General features: G+C 42.7%; 1 protein-coding gene across 3 annotated transcripts in view; it reads right to left on the bottom strand.

The window, feature by feature from the left end:
* slc1a2 (solute carrier family 1 member 2) overlaps positions 1-19,173 on the bottom strand; it is a 30,788-nt gene extending 11,615 nt beyond the window's left edge. For 2 of the 3 annotated variants that reach the window (XM_022754215.1, XM_022754217.1), the window contains exons 1-2: positions 3,946-4,229; positions 1,004-1,143 (exon numbers count right to left, since the gene is read on the bottom strand). In XM_022754215.1, the coding sequence (XP_022609936.1) occupies positions 1,004-1,143; positions 3,946-3,983 (178 nt within the window). In that variant the 5' untranslated portion in view covers positions 3,984-4,229. Of the gene's footprint in view, positions 1-1,003; positions 1,144-3,945; positions 4,230-18,972 lie in introns of those variants that run through there. The other variant, XM_022754216.1, reaches the window with a different exon arrangement.
* Between the last annotated feature and the right edge of the window lie 349 nt (positions 19,174-19,522).

Here is a 19,522-nt window from a genome sequence, read left to right as displayed (position 1 = left end):
CTACCCCCCACCCCCGGGGCTGCACTTCCTCTGCTACCACATCACTGCCAAAGATCACACAGCCCCAGACGTTGTTTAATAACACACACTGGAATCAAAAGCCCTCCAGCTTTCTTTAAAAAAAAAAAATAAAAAATTGTACGCCATCCTCTGTGCTTCGATCTATCCTCCCATCTAGCAGCATCCTGTGGATTTTGCACACCCAATGGTTTTGGATGGCACTTGATTTCCTGTGCCTTCTCTTTGCAAGTTCCCATTCAGGCTCTTATCTGCCAAGTGACAGATGATCAATGATTATGCTGGCTCGCTTGCTTTGCAAGAGTCCTGCCAAGTGGGGTGAGATGTACACATTACACATGCTCACAGAAACACACATGCATGCAAGTAGATACAGATAGACAGGCGGACACATGGCTAAAGGAAATACACATACACACATACACACACACACACATATATACATATTTATGCATCTATTAAAAGGTTCACAGCCTCTTCTTATAAAATGCTCAGACAGGAAAGTGACCACAGAGCTGTCAGACAGAACAAAGAAAAATGATATGTGCTGGTTAAACTGATTAAATCTGATTGAAAGCCTATAACCATAAATTGCATCACTACTTTCGTGCCCTTTCCTCTTTTCATTAAATCTCCCCCTGTGGCGTAGTGAGCCACTGCGATAATCACAATATTTTTCATGCACCACCAGAGGCTGTTTGGGTGTCCAGTGCCGCAGAGAGCTTTTGATAGCAACAGGTGGCACAGAGCTGGGGAAGGTCAGGACACCCAGTCATCTTACTGTCTGGTACACTGAGCAGGCACAGATGGCATCTCCTCCTCATATTACGAGCAAGCTGCATGCTCCTGCTCTGAGTTAACAGAACACTGAGCTCAGCGGTGGTGCCCATCTTTAGCATGCCCTGCTTGGTATTAAGTCCTTCAGGAAAAAGAAAAGGAGAGAAAGACAAAAAAAAGAAGATATAACAGTGATGAGGTGACTTACCGAGGACGGTGAGTGTAAGAAGAAGGTTCTTAAACAGCTTGGAGCAGATTTTGGCACATCTGGACTGAGGCCTGGCCTCAATGGGCTCCAGATGACTCTCGTGCATCCTCACCTCCACTTGTTTAGGCATACTGTTGGCACTGTGTCAGAGAAAAGGAAAAAAAAATGAAAGGTCTGCTTACTAAATGCAAAACTTTAAAGCGGAACCCCATCAAAAACATACTCTTGCTCATACAGCATTATTAATCAGTATACATCACAATCACATGGTCATGTTCTGTCATGAGTGGTCACTGTCAGAAAAAGCAAGGCGTTATGTTGAATCTGTGACAAAATAATGCCCCATAGCACAGAAATCTGAATATTCTGTGTGTGCATACTGCCTCTAAAAAAAAGACAAAATAGTGCATAAAGAAAAATGTTGAGCATTCAAATGTGTTGCCAAGCTGTCAGTCCGACACTGCTCATGGTTACTATAGCATCCAACAGATGGAAGCTGACAACAATCTGCTGCTTGTAAAATGGCAGCCCTTTGGAGCAATACTTCAGACACGAAGCATCTCAAGTATGTTGATGAAAAAACAATAATCTTCTGAGAATTTGGAAGAACTACATTATGTAATGTGGCTGACTGTAATAACTTGAGGGACATGTTTACCATGCAAAAGGAAATTATACAGATTTTGAAGCAGAATTCTAAAAACAAAGTGGTGTTATTTACACTACATTTGCATCCACAGAACAAACTGTGAAGCAGCAAGTAATTTTGAAAAGGAATTTTAACCTCACCAAAATTCAGCACACATCACAATTCAAAATGCTGTATTATGTAATGTGTCTGTTTTTAACTGATTACTATATGAGGTGTAGACAAACACTGACAAAGTTTCTTTGGTAAAACAGCAATGAAAAAGAAAAACAGATGGAGAGAAAAAATAAAGATAAATGGCAACTTGACGATACAAAATTTGATGAAATACAGAGAGGAGGAGCAAACATATTGTCTGTTAAGACTTATACACTCTTCTCTGTCTCAGTTATGATATTGTGAGAGCACATTTAGAATCACACAAAACCTCAAATACAATTTGAAGAAAGAAAGAAAAGAATAGAAAAGAAACGAAAAGAAAAGAAAAAGATGAGCTTTGGCCTTATAGCCATCATCTCCTCAAGAAGTTACAGGAACAATCTATCAAATTGTCTTGTTGAGTTTGACATCTTTTTTTGTCTGTAAGGAAATAGAGATGTCTCTATGTTGCTATTCATCGACCAATAAGCCCATGAAAATGTCTGCTGTGATGGATTACAAAGAAAAGCAAAGAAGAAATAATGTGACTCTGACCTTTCACCTCACCCCTGGGGTTCATGGCCTAAAACTCACAAACGGAAGCCTCAATGGTGAAGTTAACTTTTTTGTCCTTGTACCCTCCCCCAGTAGTCCACTATGAAGTCAGAACACTTCATAGATATTAATCATGGTGGCTGTCAAGTTTTTTTTTTCTTTTTTTTTTCAAAGCTGAAACTTGATCAAAGGCAAGACAGGGAGCTCAAATCAATAGGCCACATTTAGGGAACTTCCTCGCAACCAAAGGCTCTTTATGATGTTATTGTTGTTGTGCAAGTAGTCACTAATAATTCCACTTGAGCACACACACACACACAGAAACTCACACACTTACACACACCTCCCCCGGCTTTGTGTATTGCTGCGTTGCAAGCTTGGCTATATAGGAAGACCACCTGGTCTGCTTCCAGGCGCACAGATGGATCAGTCCTGTCTCATCTTATTAATTTCAAAGTGAAGTGTGAAACACAGAAAATACATGCAAGCTACCATCACACTGTACCTCCGTGTTATTTCATACCTCTGATAAAAGCTGGATGAATTAGTGAAACCCCAGAAATAAAACACTGAAAAATTACCATGTAATCCCATTCCATAAGAGTGATGAATGCTGTTAATTGAATTTCCCCACTTTTCTCTCCCTTTCATTATTTTTAGCACGAAGAGAGAGGACAGAGGAAGCAGATGCTGAACGTCACAGAGGTCGGATATTATTCTGTCATGATCCTCTCATTAGCACTTCTCTCGCCAAGTCAGAGACAGATGAGAGAGCGGGATTGTGCAACCCAGTGAAAGATGAGTATGAAAATGTACAGCAAAGAGTAACCAACTACATCAGACAACTATCATTTCACACTAGTAGGGAAAAGATGTTTTTTTTATATATGTTATAGACTAATTTTACTAGACAGAAAATTCTCCTTGCTGTACATAATTTTAACTTTCATTAACATGACATGAGCTTAGAATGAATTCTCTCTGCCCTTAAGAATAACTCTGAGATATGAAACCTTTTCCAGCATCCATTGACTTAAATTGATTCGAGCTGCTTCTTTTAGAAACTGTGAATACAAAAAAAGATGTCACTAAAATGTTAATAGCCGCTCATAAAGTGAGTTTCTGTGACTATAATTGGATTTGACAAAAAAGTCCAGAAGAACGTCATAATTCAGAAGTCAAGATGGACACACATACACACAGGCACGCACACACACACACACACACACACACACACACACACACACACACACACACACACACACACACATACACACACAGAGTTTCTCCTCCTCAGTCTCTAATAGGATCATCTTATAAACCGGTTAATCTTGGCTGAGGGCTTAATCAGATTAATTGCATTACAGGACCGTGAAGCCATGAAGAATTAATGAGGGTCTTAATAAAACTACACCTGATGTCAAACTTTTCACTCGTACACCAGAGAAGTTCCCTCCTATTTCTGTTATTCTGCTATCACAATTTTTAACTTTGATTTATAAAACAGATTGCAGTAGTTATAGCAGAAGTGTTAGTGAATCATTAAGAGAAAAAAGAAGTAAAAGTAGATTATGCCTAGAACTGTAAATGTAGTACTTACTTCATTTCTGGTGGAGTAGAGGTAAGTGCTATATACATTGACCAGGATCAAGTCTCCAGTCTTTGTTGTTTAAGAGTGAATCAGCACAAGAAATCGTTAGCAGGATCACGACTGCTCCATCCAAAAAAAAAATGTTGACAGATGTCAGCAGATAAGGTGCCAGGTACAAACAACAGGGCTCTGTTGACAGCTAGAAGCTCTCAGCTGTCCACCAGCTAGTCCAAAGCATCCAGAGAGGAGCGAGTCAACACAGCCCAGACGACAGACCCATTCACAGCCGCAGCAACCTGAATTGCCCCATCCTGATGTCTACAACACCCCACCACACAAACACACACACTCAGCCCACCCCCTGACTCCACCAGCATCACCATCACCCCCATCACCCACAGCCAGCTACACACACACACACACACACACACACACACACACACACACACAACAAATGCACACCAAACAAACCTATAGGAAAAAATAAATAACTAAAAAGAAGAAGTGTGTGTGTGTGTGTGTGTGTGTGTGTGTGGGGGGGGGGCGTCGATATTGAAGCTTAAGAGCCAAATCCATCAGGGATCCTCCATTCCCTGGACACTGTAATCCCTCCGGAGATCACGCTCCCAGACTCATCCAGCTACATGGGATAGTGAGGGGAAAGGCCAGGCTGCTGGAGATGAGCATGATGATGCTTACTAATGGCACCATGCGGACAGCAGTGCTTTGTAAGTAGCACCTTTTGCTGAGAAGGGAATAAACGACAAAGGAATGACAGGTGGAAGATTTAACATCCATAATGTTGGTGTTTTGGAGCTTCGAGGTCATTCTGCTGGACAGCAGATGGGAGGTTAATGTTTACCTGTAGTTATGCTCAACATTTTATTATGTCACACATGAGCCATGGTGGTCAAACAGCATACAGGATAATATGAGCTATCTGCTAATGGGTATGTCACACCGCTCTTCAAAATCATTACACTCAGAGATATAATAGGCATACAGCATGTCATGTGTCCTTTGATAACCCCAAATAAATTTTAAATTTTAAATTTAAAAAAAGACAACACTTATGTCTTTTATGATACTGAAAAAATAAAGTTCACACATTCAAGTCAAATCTCCAACATATATATTTACATATCCCCACCATTCAAGAAAACGCCAAAGCTCTGAACTCCACAGCACAAATGACCAACGTGATTCATGTGAGGATGGTGTCACAGTGATTTCCCTCTAGTATCCCAGCAGCATGGGACTTCACATCGTATTGAGCAGTATCACATTATTCTAATTAGGGAAATGTGTTGGAAAGCTATTTCCTCCTCAGACAAATGACCAACTGCACAACAAAAGCCAGAGGAATGCCATCTCTGTCGGCAAAGGTTGTGTCATGAGAAATCACTCATCCTAAATCCCTTGACATGTCATACTCATTCAAAGGGCTCTCTCAGGGAAAAGGGAGCATTTTCGGGATGAGAGCGAGGGACTAGGGCAGAGAAGAAGGGGTTACAGGGGGGAGTAAGAGGGACACTAGGGGAGAAGGGGGTACTGGGGTCACACCAGCACCTCTCAGCCAAAAGAGGGGCCTGTGAGGGGAAGGCTGAGGCAGCCATCCCTGCTCTTGGCTGGTACCATGTGAAGCTCTCTGCTTCCTCTCTCTTCCTTCTGAGAGGCTTTGTTTCACACGCAAACAGCAGCAGTGGCCCCAACTCGCCCGGCCAAGCACTGCATCCAAACTGGCAGGGGCGAAAAAAGGAGGGAGGGGGCTCGAATGGGGGGAGGGGGGGATAAGGGTATAGCGAGAGGGGGTGGGGGCAGTGGGCATGTCCAGAATGCCAGTTCTTTCAGGCCACTGATGTCATGCCTGTGCCCACCGTGGGAGAGCAGCGGAGGGACCAAGGCGCCCCTTTCTCCTTCCCCCTCCACAGTCTCTTTTTCCAGGATGAATGAATCTTTCAGTAGCGGCACCCATTGTGTCCCATAATCGACGGCGATTATCCCGATTTTATGCTGCCTTCCCAGTGCGAGGAGGTTCCCTGAGTGCTGGCATTGAGGGCCACCGCGATGCAGCAAGGACCACGAGGGGTTGTCCTGGCAACACTCTGCGGCTTAGAGAGAAGGGGATGAAGGGGAAAGAGGAAGCTCAAAGCCACACACACACACACCCAGCACACAAACACACAGCCTGCACACACACCATATAAAGATGGGATGCAGCTTGAAAGATTTGCAAACGGATAGACAAGTTATATCTATACCTCACCAAAGAAAATCTCTTTTTCACAGACAAAAAAATGAAACATTAAAACACTCATAAAAACTTCACAGGATGTTTTTAAATAGTGCTTCTTTGGTAACTGTGCTGCATAATTAATGAGCTGCTGTCACACACCATTCAATGCCACTCATGAGCACAACATGAGCTTACATAATAATTAACAAGTTTGCATTAGAGACCGGTTGTGTGGTTATACTTGTCTAATTCAGGCTGTTGGGATCCATGCGATATCACAGAGGGAGATGTAAATGAGAATACCAGTTTCCCACTGGTTTCCCGTGGGGCCCGATGCCCATTCTCATGACTGGAGCATCACAATATACTGTGAGGTAAAGACAACTGGAGCTGGGCCAGGCTCCGGATATATCTGGCCCCTCTGGGCCTCACAGCCACTTGCCATGCAGTGGGAAGAAATGGGCACACACATAGTGGCTGCCTAGGAGCTGTGGAAAAGCACCCCCCCACCTCAAATGAAGCTCTCAGCAAACACTTCAGGTTGTGCTGTGCATAGGAAGTGGGAGATAAATTCCAGCATCAGAAGAAAGGGAAACACTGTCACTCTATACCTCTCAATTATGGATCCCTAGATGGTTGTTGGGAAGAATGCATTCAGTGATAGATAGTGATAGAGAGATGTGTGGACTGCCATGCAAATGTGGTTTATTCCATCAGCAGTGTAACCTACTGTTCTTCAGTAGCTCAACAAAAACACACAAGTTGCTCTAAGAGTGTTGCTCGCTTAGAAAAAAAACATTTCCTGTAAGTGGAGGGACCATAGCGAAAAAAAAAACTTTCCCACTGGGTGGAAGTTGCCTCAAAACTTTGAATTGAATCAACCCCAAATACCAAACCCCAATCAACACTGTGCTTTCCCATTATCCCTATTATGGATGTTTCCAACAACTGCCAAATGAAATTTATCCATCAGGGTCTCAGTAAGTTCAGCTCTTAGAGACTAACGTGTAAAGATGGAAAAAATCTGTTCATTATCTGCCTTTGATCTGTCACTTCAGTGTGTGGATGTGTATGTGTCCACTGTCCACATAAATGCATGTATCTTAGCTGGTCAATAAACTCATCCAAAGCACACACCACCCTTGGCTAGACCTTGGTGTTCCTAAAAACTCTAATGGCTGGTATCTGTGACTGGATCAGAACCTCTATCTTCTAGATCTGGTTCATTTAAGAGAATGAACCCATAGGTGTGCCGAGTCACACAGTGGTCAACTTGAAAGCCGTCTTGATCCACTTCCAAGTGAACCCTGGAGTGAGATTACAGTCAGATCAAAGACTGGCACAGGGCCAAAGGAACTGCACAATGAATGATACATATTTTTGCTGATAGTCACCCAAGTAAATTCCATGCTGCCACTCACTATTTCTGGATTTAATGAAAGAGCTAAGCAAAGAAAGGAGAACAAATAACAGATCCTAAAGGACATAAACCTGTAACACCAAACATGTACATTTATGGTTACAATTTCACAACTCAAGTGAGTGTCATTGTAATATTTTACTTAGTACTGCCGTAGATTGGATTATTGCCTTAATGGAGCAAAACAAAACAAATATTAACAACTATAAAAGCATGTCATTGGATATATATTTTATTTTAATATATTTTCTGGAGTTTGATTATTCTATGGGAACAGAAAACACTCTTTTTGGTTGTATAGCCATTAACAATTCTAACAAAAAATTAATAAGAAGGAAAGCAATGCTTTAATTCTTATAAACAACACAATCAAACTTTGAAACTGGAAAATGCTTTTCAGATGTATTAAATTCTAAATATTTGTACTTTAGTGACAGTTGGAAATACTTCTTTCTGACAATGTATTACCTGCTATTGATTTGACTCATTCTTGGGGTGATTCTGATTGGGGTGCAGTCTGGTCTTGAAGGGTTAACCCTTCTAAACAGATATGGGGTAGCAGGCCAGGCTTTCAGTACCACGGTCAGTGACACAGTCTCAGGCCTCAGCTCAGGTCAACCTAACTCTCCATAGTGCTGAAAGAGCTGTGTTTACCACAACTGATCCTGAGCTCAGCATGGGCCATCCCAAGCTGTCAGGAGACCCCACAAGTACATTGTCAAATGCATTAAATTAGCATGTAACACTATTCTACAGACTGTCGACAGATGGAGATAAAGTTTTCACAGGAATTCACACACACATTCACTGACCTCTGGCAGCAAAACATACTAATTTGGCAGATTTTTGTCTCTGTGTGTTTTTCTATAACAAGTACCAAGCTCCTTTTACAGCATCCTCTAAGCAATTTGCAAAATGCTGTATGTGTCAGCTGTAACACTGTCCCTCCCTCTTTTCCTGCTTTCATCACATATTGAGACAATTACCACAATTTTTTACCATTCTGTTTTACAATCAGGGTGCATCAGCATCCAAGCAACGCATGATTGAACCATACGTGCCTGTCCCTCAGCATCCTCTAAGGTTTCCCTTTGTTTGGCACAACTCTTTGTGTCCATAATGAGGCAGTCATTAGAGAGAGCCTCTGGGAATCCTGAGGCCTAGTGTTGTAGTCTGCATAGGTCTCTCAGATGTGACCAGTCCCACTGTAATTATGTGCTAACGGCCCATTATGCTGGGGAGTGGTTGTCATAGAACTGAATTCAGTGATTCCCATTCATGTGGATAAAATCTGCATAGAGACATAGTTTGATGGTATCTAATCAAACTCCAACCCACTTTACTGCCAGAGCAACTTAACATAATCCCATACTTGTACACACATGTCTTTTCATCTCCACCCTCACCTTTATGTCTCTTCTTTTCTCTTTTTCTGTTGCCCTGAAAGTGACCTACTCCCAAACCTGCAGGCACTCATGTTACATTACATACACTGTTTCCTCCATCATGTTTCTAAGAGTCTTAACCATGATGCTATGTTTTCAGTCAGGTCCTTCAAAGCTGCAACCAAAAGGATTGTGTTACTGCCCATCCAGTATCCCCTATCCCCAGCCCCCATCATTTGCCTACAGCTGCTCAGATGAAAGGTCAGCGGAGAAAAGAAGATCACCCATATTTGAGATTCTCCCGCTGTACCTCCCTACAACCTCCTGTACCAGACGAATGGTTACGCACCTATTGCTCATCTCTCATCTCCTCCTATAGCTGCTCCTGTCTTCATGCTGGCTGCAAATGAAGCAATGCTACAGTACTATCATTAGCAACGGCACATCTGTTTAACAGAACTGGCTGTATAGCAGCACGCAGCTTTTGATGGCTTCAGTCCAATCCCCACAGGACCTCATTAAATCAGGCAGTAAGGCAGGACCACCCCACCCCCTACTACAACCACCACTATGGTATACCCGCTATATTACTGAGATGGGGATGACAGAGGCAGAGAGACAGAGAGAGAGAGGTGTATAGTAGACAGAGGGAAGGGTGGGAGGGGTGAAACGGCAAGAATGCAAGATAAAGATAGATGTGTAACAATGTATGGGGGAAGGGTGGAGGGAAAAAAAAGGGGGGGATGGATAAAAGAAGGTGTGGCTAATGAAGGTACGGATGGAGACAAAGGATTGGAATGGCGAACAGATGAGAAAATATGGTGTAGAGAAAGGGTTGGGCGAAGGTCAGATTAAAGTAATCAATTGAAGTGGAGAATGAGATGGAGCATGTACCTACATTAACAGTAATATGAAGGACTTCTGTGTTATCAGGTTATCTGTGGATACATGAAGAGCTGACATCTGTGTTGGGCAGCTGGCCCTGTGAAATGAGATTACTGCACAAATCACGTTTCATACATCACTAGACTCACCTGCTACACTCTCAAATTTAAACAATGTAGACGATCCGTGCACTTACTCTCACTATAACCCCCTGCCCCCCCCACCTCCTTCCCTTCACGCTCCCACTTGTGTGTGCACAACACACATTCCAGACACGTGCACAAAATATTGCACTGTTGCCTGTGGTCATAAATCTCTGTTGGTCCAGTCCCGCGGTATCCGAGGCGGGGTGAGGAGGTTACAGTCTCACTCAGGATTTGCCAATAGGAGGACTAAGGAGGATGGATGTTCTCTCACTAATTAAACACTGGAGTCTGTAGGGACTGAGCACAGCCTGCAGCAGTAGCCATGCCCCGCTCTCCTCACACCACCCCGCAGTGTTGACAGAAAGGGCATTCCTGCCCACACACACACACACACACACACACACACACACACACACACACACACACACACACACACACACAGATCATTACATCAGCCAGCTAAGCCGGACACACATACACATAACTCCTAAAGGCTGCAAATCAATGTAAATTTTTTTTTAGAGCGTGTTACATCATGTCCAGCTCATATGGTTAAAAATGCCATCAAAAGTCACTGAGCTGATTGAGATAATTCCTAAAAAAGTAGACAAATAAAATTCCAAGGGCGTATTTACATCTATCCAAATATACAGTATGTGAAAGTGTAAATGTAAATGTAAATTTCATGCTAACTAATGTGCTATACTCAGTACAGTTAGCCTTAGACATCAGTACTTAAAGTATAGATGTGTACTTTAGATGTTGCAGCTAGTACCACAAACTGTACTTGTTACAACCGGCAGAAATTCCTAGACATACATTAGGACTAATTCCATTCAGTATTTCTTGAATAAAAGTACTCTTGTGCCTCTTGGATATGTGCCATATGGTATCTACTGACTGTCATGCTATGCTTATTACTGCAAACAGAATCTGAAACATGTGTAGACATGGCCTACAGTGATGTTATCACACACACATTTCTATGTGGTATGATTATTAAATAGTTGAAAACTCCTTGTTCCTGCTTGTCTGTGTATCTGCACTGAGGAAAACACATCACATCAAGGATGACCAGAATGCAGTGGGGAAGCAAATCAGGAAAGCAGGGAAGTGTGACAGAGCTGTCAGTCTCTCGAGTGTGTGTTCTCTCCATCTCTCTTCCTCATTACAAACTCTATCTCTCTCTCTCTCTCTCTCTCTCTCTCACTGTCTCTCCCTCACAACGCATCATTGCTAACACAACACTGTGTCATCTAAAAAAGTGCCTTCAACTGCTGAGTATGTCTGACAGACAACACATTTTCAGCAGAGGCAGATATGAAAAATATGAAAACCTGGTGTGAACCTGAGTGCTGGCCCAGCGTTTTTTAGAGCAGCAAATACCATTTTGTTCGAATCAAGCAAATTCAATGGTGCATGGAGTGAAAAATATCATAAAACAAATCTGCAAAGATAAAGGAGAAAGGGGATCAAAGAAATATATCTGGTTTGTGTTTAAACAATTTGCTTTTTTTTTTTCACACTCTGCATGCCTGCTTTCCTTTCAGGACCACTTCACTGACGCTGTTCTTAGAGAAACACGTCTACACGGTGATTTTCTCATATCCCTGAAATGCTGTGAAAATAAGAGCTCTATTACTGACTACTGTTATACATGGCATCCCCAATGGGGAACCCTGCTGCTCCTCAGTTCATTGTTTTTCTTTCCATGTCATTATTCGCTGCATACTTTGTCAAACTATGTAAATATTTCTTCAGTCACACGCAGCATTGGAATGCCATTCAGAGCAAAAACACACTCGCTAGGGCTTTTTTTCACCCCCTAATTATGAAAGCCTGACTATAGTCACAGTCAATCATTTTATCAGAAGCTCTGGGCAAAAGTATTTTCGACATATTTCCACAGTTTTATCCCAGTCGTGGCCAAATCCCCAGAGCACACTGCTGAGAGGATGGTAAACCCCCTTCAGTCGAGATTTAAGGCATACAACACAAATTCCCCGAAATCCTGGCGCACTGTAATCCTCATACCATAAGAGGAGCTGGGATTCCCAGTGATGTCAGGATCCATCTGAGCAAGCAGGATCAAGTACAGTGTGTAAAATGTAATTCTGATTCAAACATACTATATGTATCTAAATTAATTTAACTTGACAGTAGACAATATCTAAAATGTTCCTTTCTAGATACAGTCACTAGAAAGAAACCATTGGAGATATTATCTAATAAACAAGCTCCTGTATACTGTTTAGACATGTTTAGATGTCTAGATAGATAGATAGATAGATAGATGCAGCTCCTAATTAACCAGTGCACAATGTGGTGAGCCAAAACCCTCTAACAAAACCCTCTCTGTGTTCATCAGCCATTGAGGCAAGCCGCTCTTGGAACACGCCACCCCTACCAGAATAATGGGCCACTTTACAGGCCTCCAAGTTAGTTCACAGAATCTAGAGCTGGGAAACCGCAAGCACAGGGTTCATTGGGAGGAGGGGCAATTTAATTGTTTCCTCCGTTTTTGTTTTTGTAACCAGCCCCCCCCCTTAAGCCCCCCTCCCTCCTCTCTTTTTCCCCTTTTAGTTCTGAAAAGCGGGCTGACAAACAGGCAATGAAGGGGATTGTTGTGTGTTCCGCTGGACAAGTGGGTGAGGTAAACAAAACTAGACTGTAGGGTCTGTCAGCTGGGCTGGTCGGGATGGGATAGGCCGAGCAGTGGGGAGCAGCACACATGCAGAGGGAGGATTGGTCAGGCTTGTGTGGAGTAGGAGGGGAGAGGGGGCACTGGCCGTTTTGAGGGAGAGCTGGGTAGTGGGGTGAGGGTAAAGGGTCCTGAGGGTTTCAGGAGGGAGAGCGAGAGAGTGAGCAAAAAAAAGGGGGTTTATTCCGGAAGAAGTGGGAGGTGGACATGGGCGCTGAGGTTACTCCTCCGAGTGTGGGCATTGTATTTGGTGCTGAAGTTCTCATGCATGTCCTGTTGTAGCTCCCCAAAATGTCCGAAAAGTGATGGAGCTCTCCGCGATTAAGCGGACAAGTGGCAGCTCTGCGCTGCGCTCCCACAGCTCAGGCTATTTACATACTCAAGAGGAACATTAATGCCGGCCGATCCCCCAGAGCTGAACAAAGAAGCACACAAACCTGCCTCAGAGGCCCATTACGCACTTAATTGAGGATTTGTGGAATAGTAAAAAGGGGCAAAGGAAGAGGAAGGTGGGTGAGGTGGGGAGGGGTAGTGGGTGAAGTGGGTAATGACAATAGTTTTATTTTAATTTGAACTTTTTTAATACTGTTTATCATTTGTGTTTTTGTCTGTTTTCCCACTCAGTTTAGACTTCAGCTGATGGCAGGAGGATCAAATGTGAAAATAATATCTAGCCACATTTTGTCACCATATGGAAACTCTAATCATCATCAAATCCTTTTTTTTCTACTCATCCTCTTCCTCTTTATTCCCCATTTGCTGATCCTCCCATTATCCTGATTGTTGAACTGTCATAAAAGCTTTACTCTAGAAAAGACGATGAGGGGAAAAGCAGCTAGAGCAACTTCTGCAGGATACAATTAATTTTCCAAAACTTTAACAGAGGTTGTACAAACATTACTCTCATTAACATTTTAAGTATAGTTTGAATGTTGTTATGATTATTATGCTCCAGTATTCTGTCAAATATTAACAGTTTTATTGAATATCCTTCTAGAATTCAAATGAAAGTAAACTATCATACAGTCTTATTGTTTCATGTTACATATTATTGTCTGTGTGTTGAGGCATAAGGTTCGCAGAGCAATGGCATTAACCAGAGTGGCTCCATCTGATAACCAGTGCGAATCTGTCAGACTGAATCTTGTGACAGTTCTTCAGATGAAGTCTTCTACATGTTTTGAACGAGTCACTAAGTGCTTTAATTATGATTCTTTTGTTGCCACACAATGGGCCGATTGTTCTCAGTGGCATGGTCTTTGGTGCCAAGAGAAAAAAACAAAACAAAACAAAAACGTGACCCCCCCCCCGTCCGACCCCTTCTTCCCTTTACCAATCACTCTCGGAGCAATTTCATGTTACTCCCCCTGTTGACCTGGATTCCGACATGGCAGGTGCCAATCGGATGTGGGTGGTTTGGGGTTTTCGGAGGAGGACAGTGGCAGTGGTGAAGGGGTGGGTGGGCTGAGGCCTTCACTGTACCAGTAAACACTGACTCAGTCCCCTCTGGGCCCCCACCCCCAAGCCAGCAGGTGACTGTTAATGTCCAATATCAATGCTGAGACTCTACTACATCTGAGTCATCCTGAAAAAAATGGAGCAAATTAAATCATCACTGATCAAATTAAACTAGTCCACATGTGAGAAAAAATGTGTACAGGTATTTCAGGATGTGTTGGATTACCACATTAGCTCTTAAATCTGGTGTAAATTTCTTCAACTTGTGAACTTGGCAGGCTGTTAGTACACATGTGGGCTACACTGACCATGACTTTTGACCTGGGTCTACCAGATGTGACCAAGCAAAACATTTCCAACATGGTCTTTGAACTGGCTACACAGAAATGTGTAAATTCCTTACTTCAGATTGTGCTTTACAAAGCACAACATCTCAACTAAAGGTACATTTGTATTCACTGCATTTCATGACTGCTTGCTGTCCTGTCATGTCATGACAGCACACAGGATAATTCTCAGATCAAATACAAGTTAAAATGGAACTAATCTTTTTCCATATACATGGATTATAAATAAGATGTTATCAAAAAGCAAATCTATGGAGATTAATTGTTGAAAAATGATAAACACACATGGTTCCACTTTTGGAGCTTGTATTCGTTCCCTTACAGATATAAGCAGATTCTAATGGCAGTTTAATGATTGCTGCTGTCTCATAGCTAAGCTGAAGAAATGCCTTGACCATGGCCAGCGGAGATCTATCGTTTTGCCGCCCAGCAGCAGACTCGCTAGTGAATGCCTCTGTTTCTGTTCCTGTGCAGTCATACAGAAGTGAAGGGAGCCAGGCTCTTTGTTTGGTCAACCCATGGGAAAGGCCTCACTCTGTTCAGATCTCTGAGAACTGAAACACTGATTCTATAGGCAGGGCTACAAGAGCAAAAGAAGAAGAAGAAAAAAAAAAAAAGAGCATGAATCCCTCATATTGGGAAGATTCACACAAGGAGTACAGTGATGGATCACAATTCAAGGCCCAAAAAGCAACGGGCAGGTAGAGCAATACAGGGAAAATAAAATGCAGAATTAAACAAAATTGGATGACATTGAAGTAATTAGGAAAGAGTGAAATGAAAGGAACAGCTAAGAGAAGAAAAAGAGGAGTATTGAGAAAGAGAGAAAAAGAAAGACAGAGATAGACGAGCATGAGGGTGGTAACGAGTGAAAAAAGGAGCTGGATGGCACTTTGGCAGCTTCAGCGTGTTCCCAGGAGGATTACTCAAGCACTAGATGCCGCAGACTGCCAGCAAGACCACAGAGAAGCTCCATGAATGGAGACACACACACAAACATGCACACGGACACACAAACATATTGCTCGAGATGTCTCCCCTGCTGTACTCTGGTGTCTGTTTCACCTGTTTCCTGTCCGCCCTCTTTTTTTTTTTACCAAGTTCTACTGTCCTTTCCTCTTCCCTTTCCTTTCATTCCTCCACTTTTCCCAGCTTATTCTCCGCCCCCCGTCTTTCTCACACTCACTTTATCACTCTCTCACTCTCTCGGCAGCCTTTCCAAGCAGCAGGGAGACGAGAGGCTTGGCTTGGCCAGCGACAGACAGGTAACATATGCTGCATCTTCAGGCTGCTTGTGCAGCCCTTTTTGCTTCCCTATGCATGGGGCAGAGCTCGCAGTAAAATATCAAGGAGGAGACACTACCCCATCTTCTACCCTGCTCACTCACTCCATCTTTTGGCCGTTTATCTCTTTCGAACCCAGAGTCCCATATTTTACCGCGTGTCCTCCTTGTCTTTTTTCTCTTTCTGTCACTCCCACATATCAGAGTTACTGTCCTGCTCTATCTAACACTTCTGGCAGTGTAAAATCTCAGTTTATCTGGCAGAAACTGAAGTGCTTCCACATTGTTCTTGAGTTTTGTTGTTACGTACGAAACACCAAGGCAACAAGGAAAATAGCCCAGCTCCATCTGCAGCCTGCTTGCTTTCGAAATTGTTAGGGATCATATAAGAAAATAATTGTTTCTCGCTATGGAAACAAGACCAAATTCTCTCCTTTACATGCGAACATCCTATAGGATTTCTATTAGTCTTTCAGCTTAATCTGCAGTGTAAATGCAATTTTCTTTTAATCATCATGCCTGCTTACTGGTGATGGCTCATTTGCCATCTGGTCTACCACTCCCAGTCATCAAATGAAGATCCCACACAAATCCATCCAGTGGATTCTTCTTAATAACTCTCAAGCACAGCAGACCACTATAATCAATCCATAAAACTGATGATTTTGATTGGTAAAATTTAATTTTCACAGTCAATGAAGAGGCTATCAGTTAGTCGGCATATTGATCTTTTTGACCAGGATGCTGTTACTTCCTTTTACTCTCCATATTATTTACCCCTGGCTTGCATATCTACACAACTATACCCTCCCCCTATGTCAGTGTGTTAGTTTGTGTGTGTGTGTGTGTGTGTGTGTGTGTGTGTGTGTGTGTGTGTGTGTGTGTGTGTACCTCACAGTAGAGCGGCCTACACTAAACACAAAGGCACAAACACACATGTCCATGTAAACATCTACTCTGCCCTGAGTACCCCGAGCAATGTCTACCCTAATTAAAGTAACATCCTCACAGATGGTTAACATCACAGGTTCTGGGAAATATGATTTTGACTCAATTCACATCCAGTGGGAGATGGGCGACGCTGCAGGGGCTTGTCTCGGCATGTGAGCGCCTCTGCATATTGTCTGTGTGTGTGTGTGATTACTTCGATGAATGTATGCTCAGAGAGGTTGGTCCTTTGGTAATTCAACGTTGGACTTCATTACCTTTAACACATACAATTTGTTATAACACACATTTAATTAATTTCATATAGCTTTGCATTTATTTTTGATTCATCCAGTTGATTCAACAGACAGAATGAATCAGGAGTTTTCTATCAGCTGATCAAATGTTGAAAAAGAAGAATATTACATAGAATATATTTCCCTTGGAAAAATATAAACATCCAGGGAAATAATTTGTTTTCTATTGGTTCCTGACAAATGCAGGTAAGGAGGATTAATGGAGCACACTAATGTTACTCTTCTCTGTAAACAAATGCTAAATATGTGCATAATGTGGCCAAACACATTCCTATTGATGTGAACGAGAATTTCCATTTATGCGATGGCAGCATGCAGGCTGAACCCCCACACATGACAAACACATTTACGTTTATTTAAAAAATAAAAAAACCTTCCACCCTCCAGATTCATATCCAGTGACTTATCCTCCCTCTCAGTCATGTGTGAGCTTGCCTTGAATGCCTGTTGTGTCCATTCATGTAAAGGCAGCAAATGCCACAGTAGCTACAGAAGAGAGCAGCCTCTGGGGAAAAGGACAAATCACATTAACTGCATGGACACTTTCCTTTACGGATTCTCCCCGCAATTACACTGAAGCCCCAAGGCCTCTCCTCACCGGATCACATCCCTGCTACACAGCGCACACGGCACAGACAGTTCCTTTCCTTTCACTAGGATCACCAGTGGAAGACAACGTGCCCATTAAAAATCCAAAATACACGCTTATCTGTACCCAGAAGATGCACCACCTCCTCTCCAGGTTGCAACCATCAACATGCTGTTGACAGAAGAATCCACTAACATGCTCTGTAGTGTCAACGTTTTCCAGTGACAAGGCAAGAGTAATGGTGATGGTGCCAAGAGAGCTGGTTTCCATGGTGACATTGATGGTGTTATTAGATAACACTGCGCGTGTGTGTGTGTGTGTGTGTGTGTGTGTGTGTGTGTGTGTGTTAATATGGAAAGGAATGGACGGCAACGGTTGGCTGAGGAGGTGGGTGGCGGTAGTATGACAGGGTTTTCAGGTTTTGTCTGTGGAAATGTGAGTCCATGATTTAGAAAAAAAACAACAAAAAACACGTTCAAACATTTTCATGGACAGATAGAAGATACAATTTGAAATCAGCTATCAGGTTTTCTCTATCAGAATCAAACAAGTTTACAAACATTGATTATTTAATTGTGAATCTATCAGATCATGTCTAAACAAAAATGATTAACCTACAGCAAAGAAACTTTCTGAACTCAAGTGGCAACTTGTTGACTAATTTAGCATCAAAGTCACTAAGGTAAATATGGTAACGGTTCACCACTCGACACAGGATACAGTAGCACCTGGTGTCAACACACAAGAGAAAGAGTATAAAAAAAACTACAGCACTATCACCAAAGTGGTGCCTCAGGTTGCTGTCTTAAAAAAACATGTAGCGGGGTTGATTTATTCCTGTGATGGTACTGTTACTGACAAGGCATGTAGGTAAACTTAGATCATTTATCTGGTAACAAAGCAATTCGACTTTTATTTGATGCATGCACGCCTCAGTCTGTAATTTGTGAAACCCGAAGAAAGATGTGAATAAATGCAAATCTGTTTTTTTTTTCAGACGTGTTAATGTAATATGCAGGTTGTCACTTTTATATCTTAATCTCTGAGAATCTGTGGAATATGAATATTGCACAAAGGGGGAAAAGCCAGTGGTTAATTTAAGGGAGATCTGCAAACAGATGTTCAACTTGGATCACCAAGAAATATGCAACCCTGTTGCACCTGCAGTGATTTCTCAATTAAAGCAATTATTTCGATTGCGATGATAAACAACAAAATTAAGACACAAATCAGGATTAAGACGAACCATGCGTCTCCTCATCAGCTCCACCGTGCAGAGTGTATCTAACCTGTTTGCAGGCTGGGAAAAAAAAAAAACAAAAAAAAAAAAACAGCATCTTACCTTTGTTGAAAAGCACGATGAAAAAAGTTTTTGGTCTTGTCCCCTTGCTGGGTCTTGTCTCATCCGCTTCAGAGGGGGTGAGCCACAGTGAGCTGCAGGGCGCACAGCGGTCCAGGACAGGAGCGCTTCACAGACCGATCGGAGGGATTTTCTCTCAGTAAAATCCGAGGAGCTCCGCCGCTCAACGATCCCACTGAATGAGCTCTGCCTCACCTCACTCTTCGCCGCTTCACTCCCCCACCCACCTCCGCCCGTTTCCCCCCTCTTTGTCTGTTCTGCATGGGAATGCCAACTCCCGTTGGTTGAAGATGCAGCCTATAGCCTACCGTACCCGTCTCTCTTTTTCTCTCACTCTGTCTCTCTCACACCCACTCTCTCTTTCACGCACACTGATTTGGGATACAATAAGTTGATGCAAAACCTGTATAAAGGAGGTGAAGCGCTGAGAGCTGGATTCCGTAACCCCTAAGAGGCTAACAAGGGCTATGTGCCGCAGGTTCTCATGACCTTTATTTTGTGGCACTGACCAGAGATTGTAGGCTTAAATCTC

This window comes from Seriola dumerili, unplaced genomic scaffold, assembly GCF_002260705.1.
Source record: "Seriola dumerili isolate Sdu_G_001 unplaced genomic scaffold, Sdu_1.0 BDQW01000219.1, whole genome shotgun sequence".
Lineage (NCBI taxonomy): Eukaryota > Metazoa > Chordata > Actinopteri > Carangiformes > Carangidae > Seriola > Seriola dumerili.
Note: the sequence above shows the minus strand (reverse complement) of the source record. Positions and strands in the feature narration are given on the sequence as shown.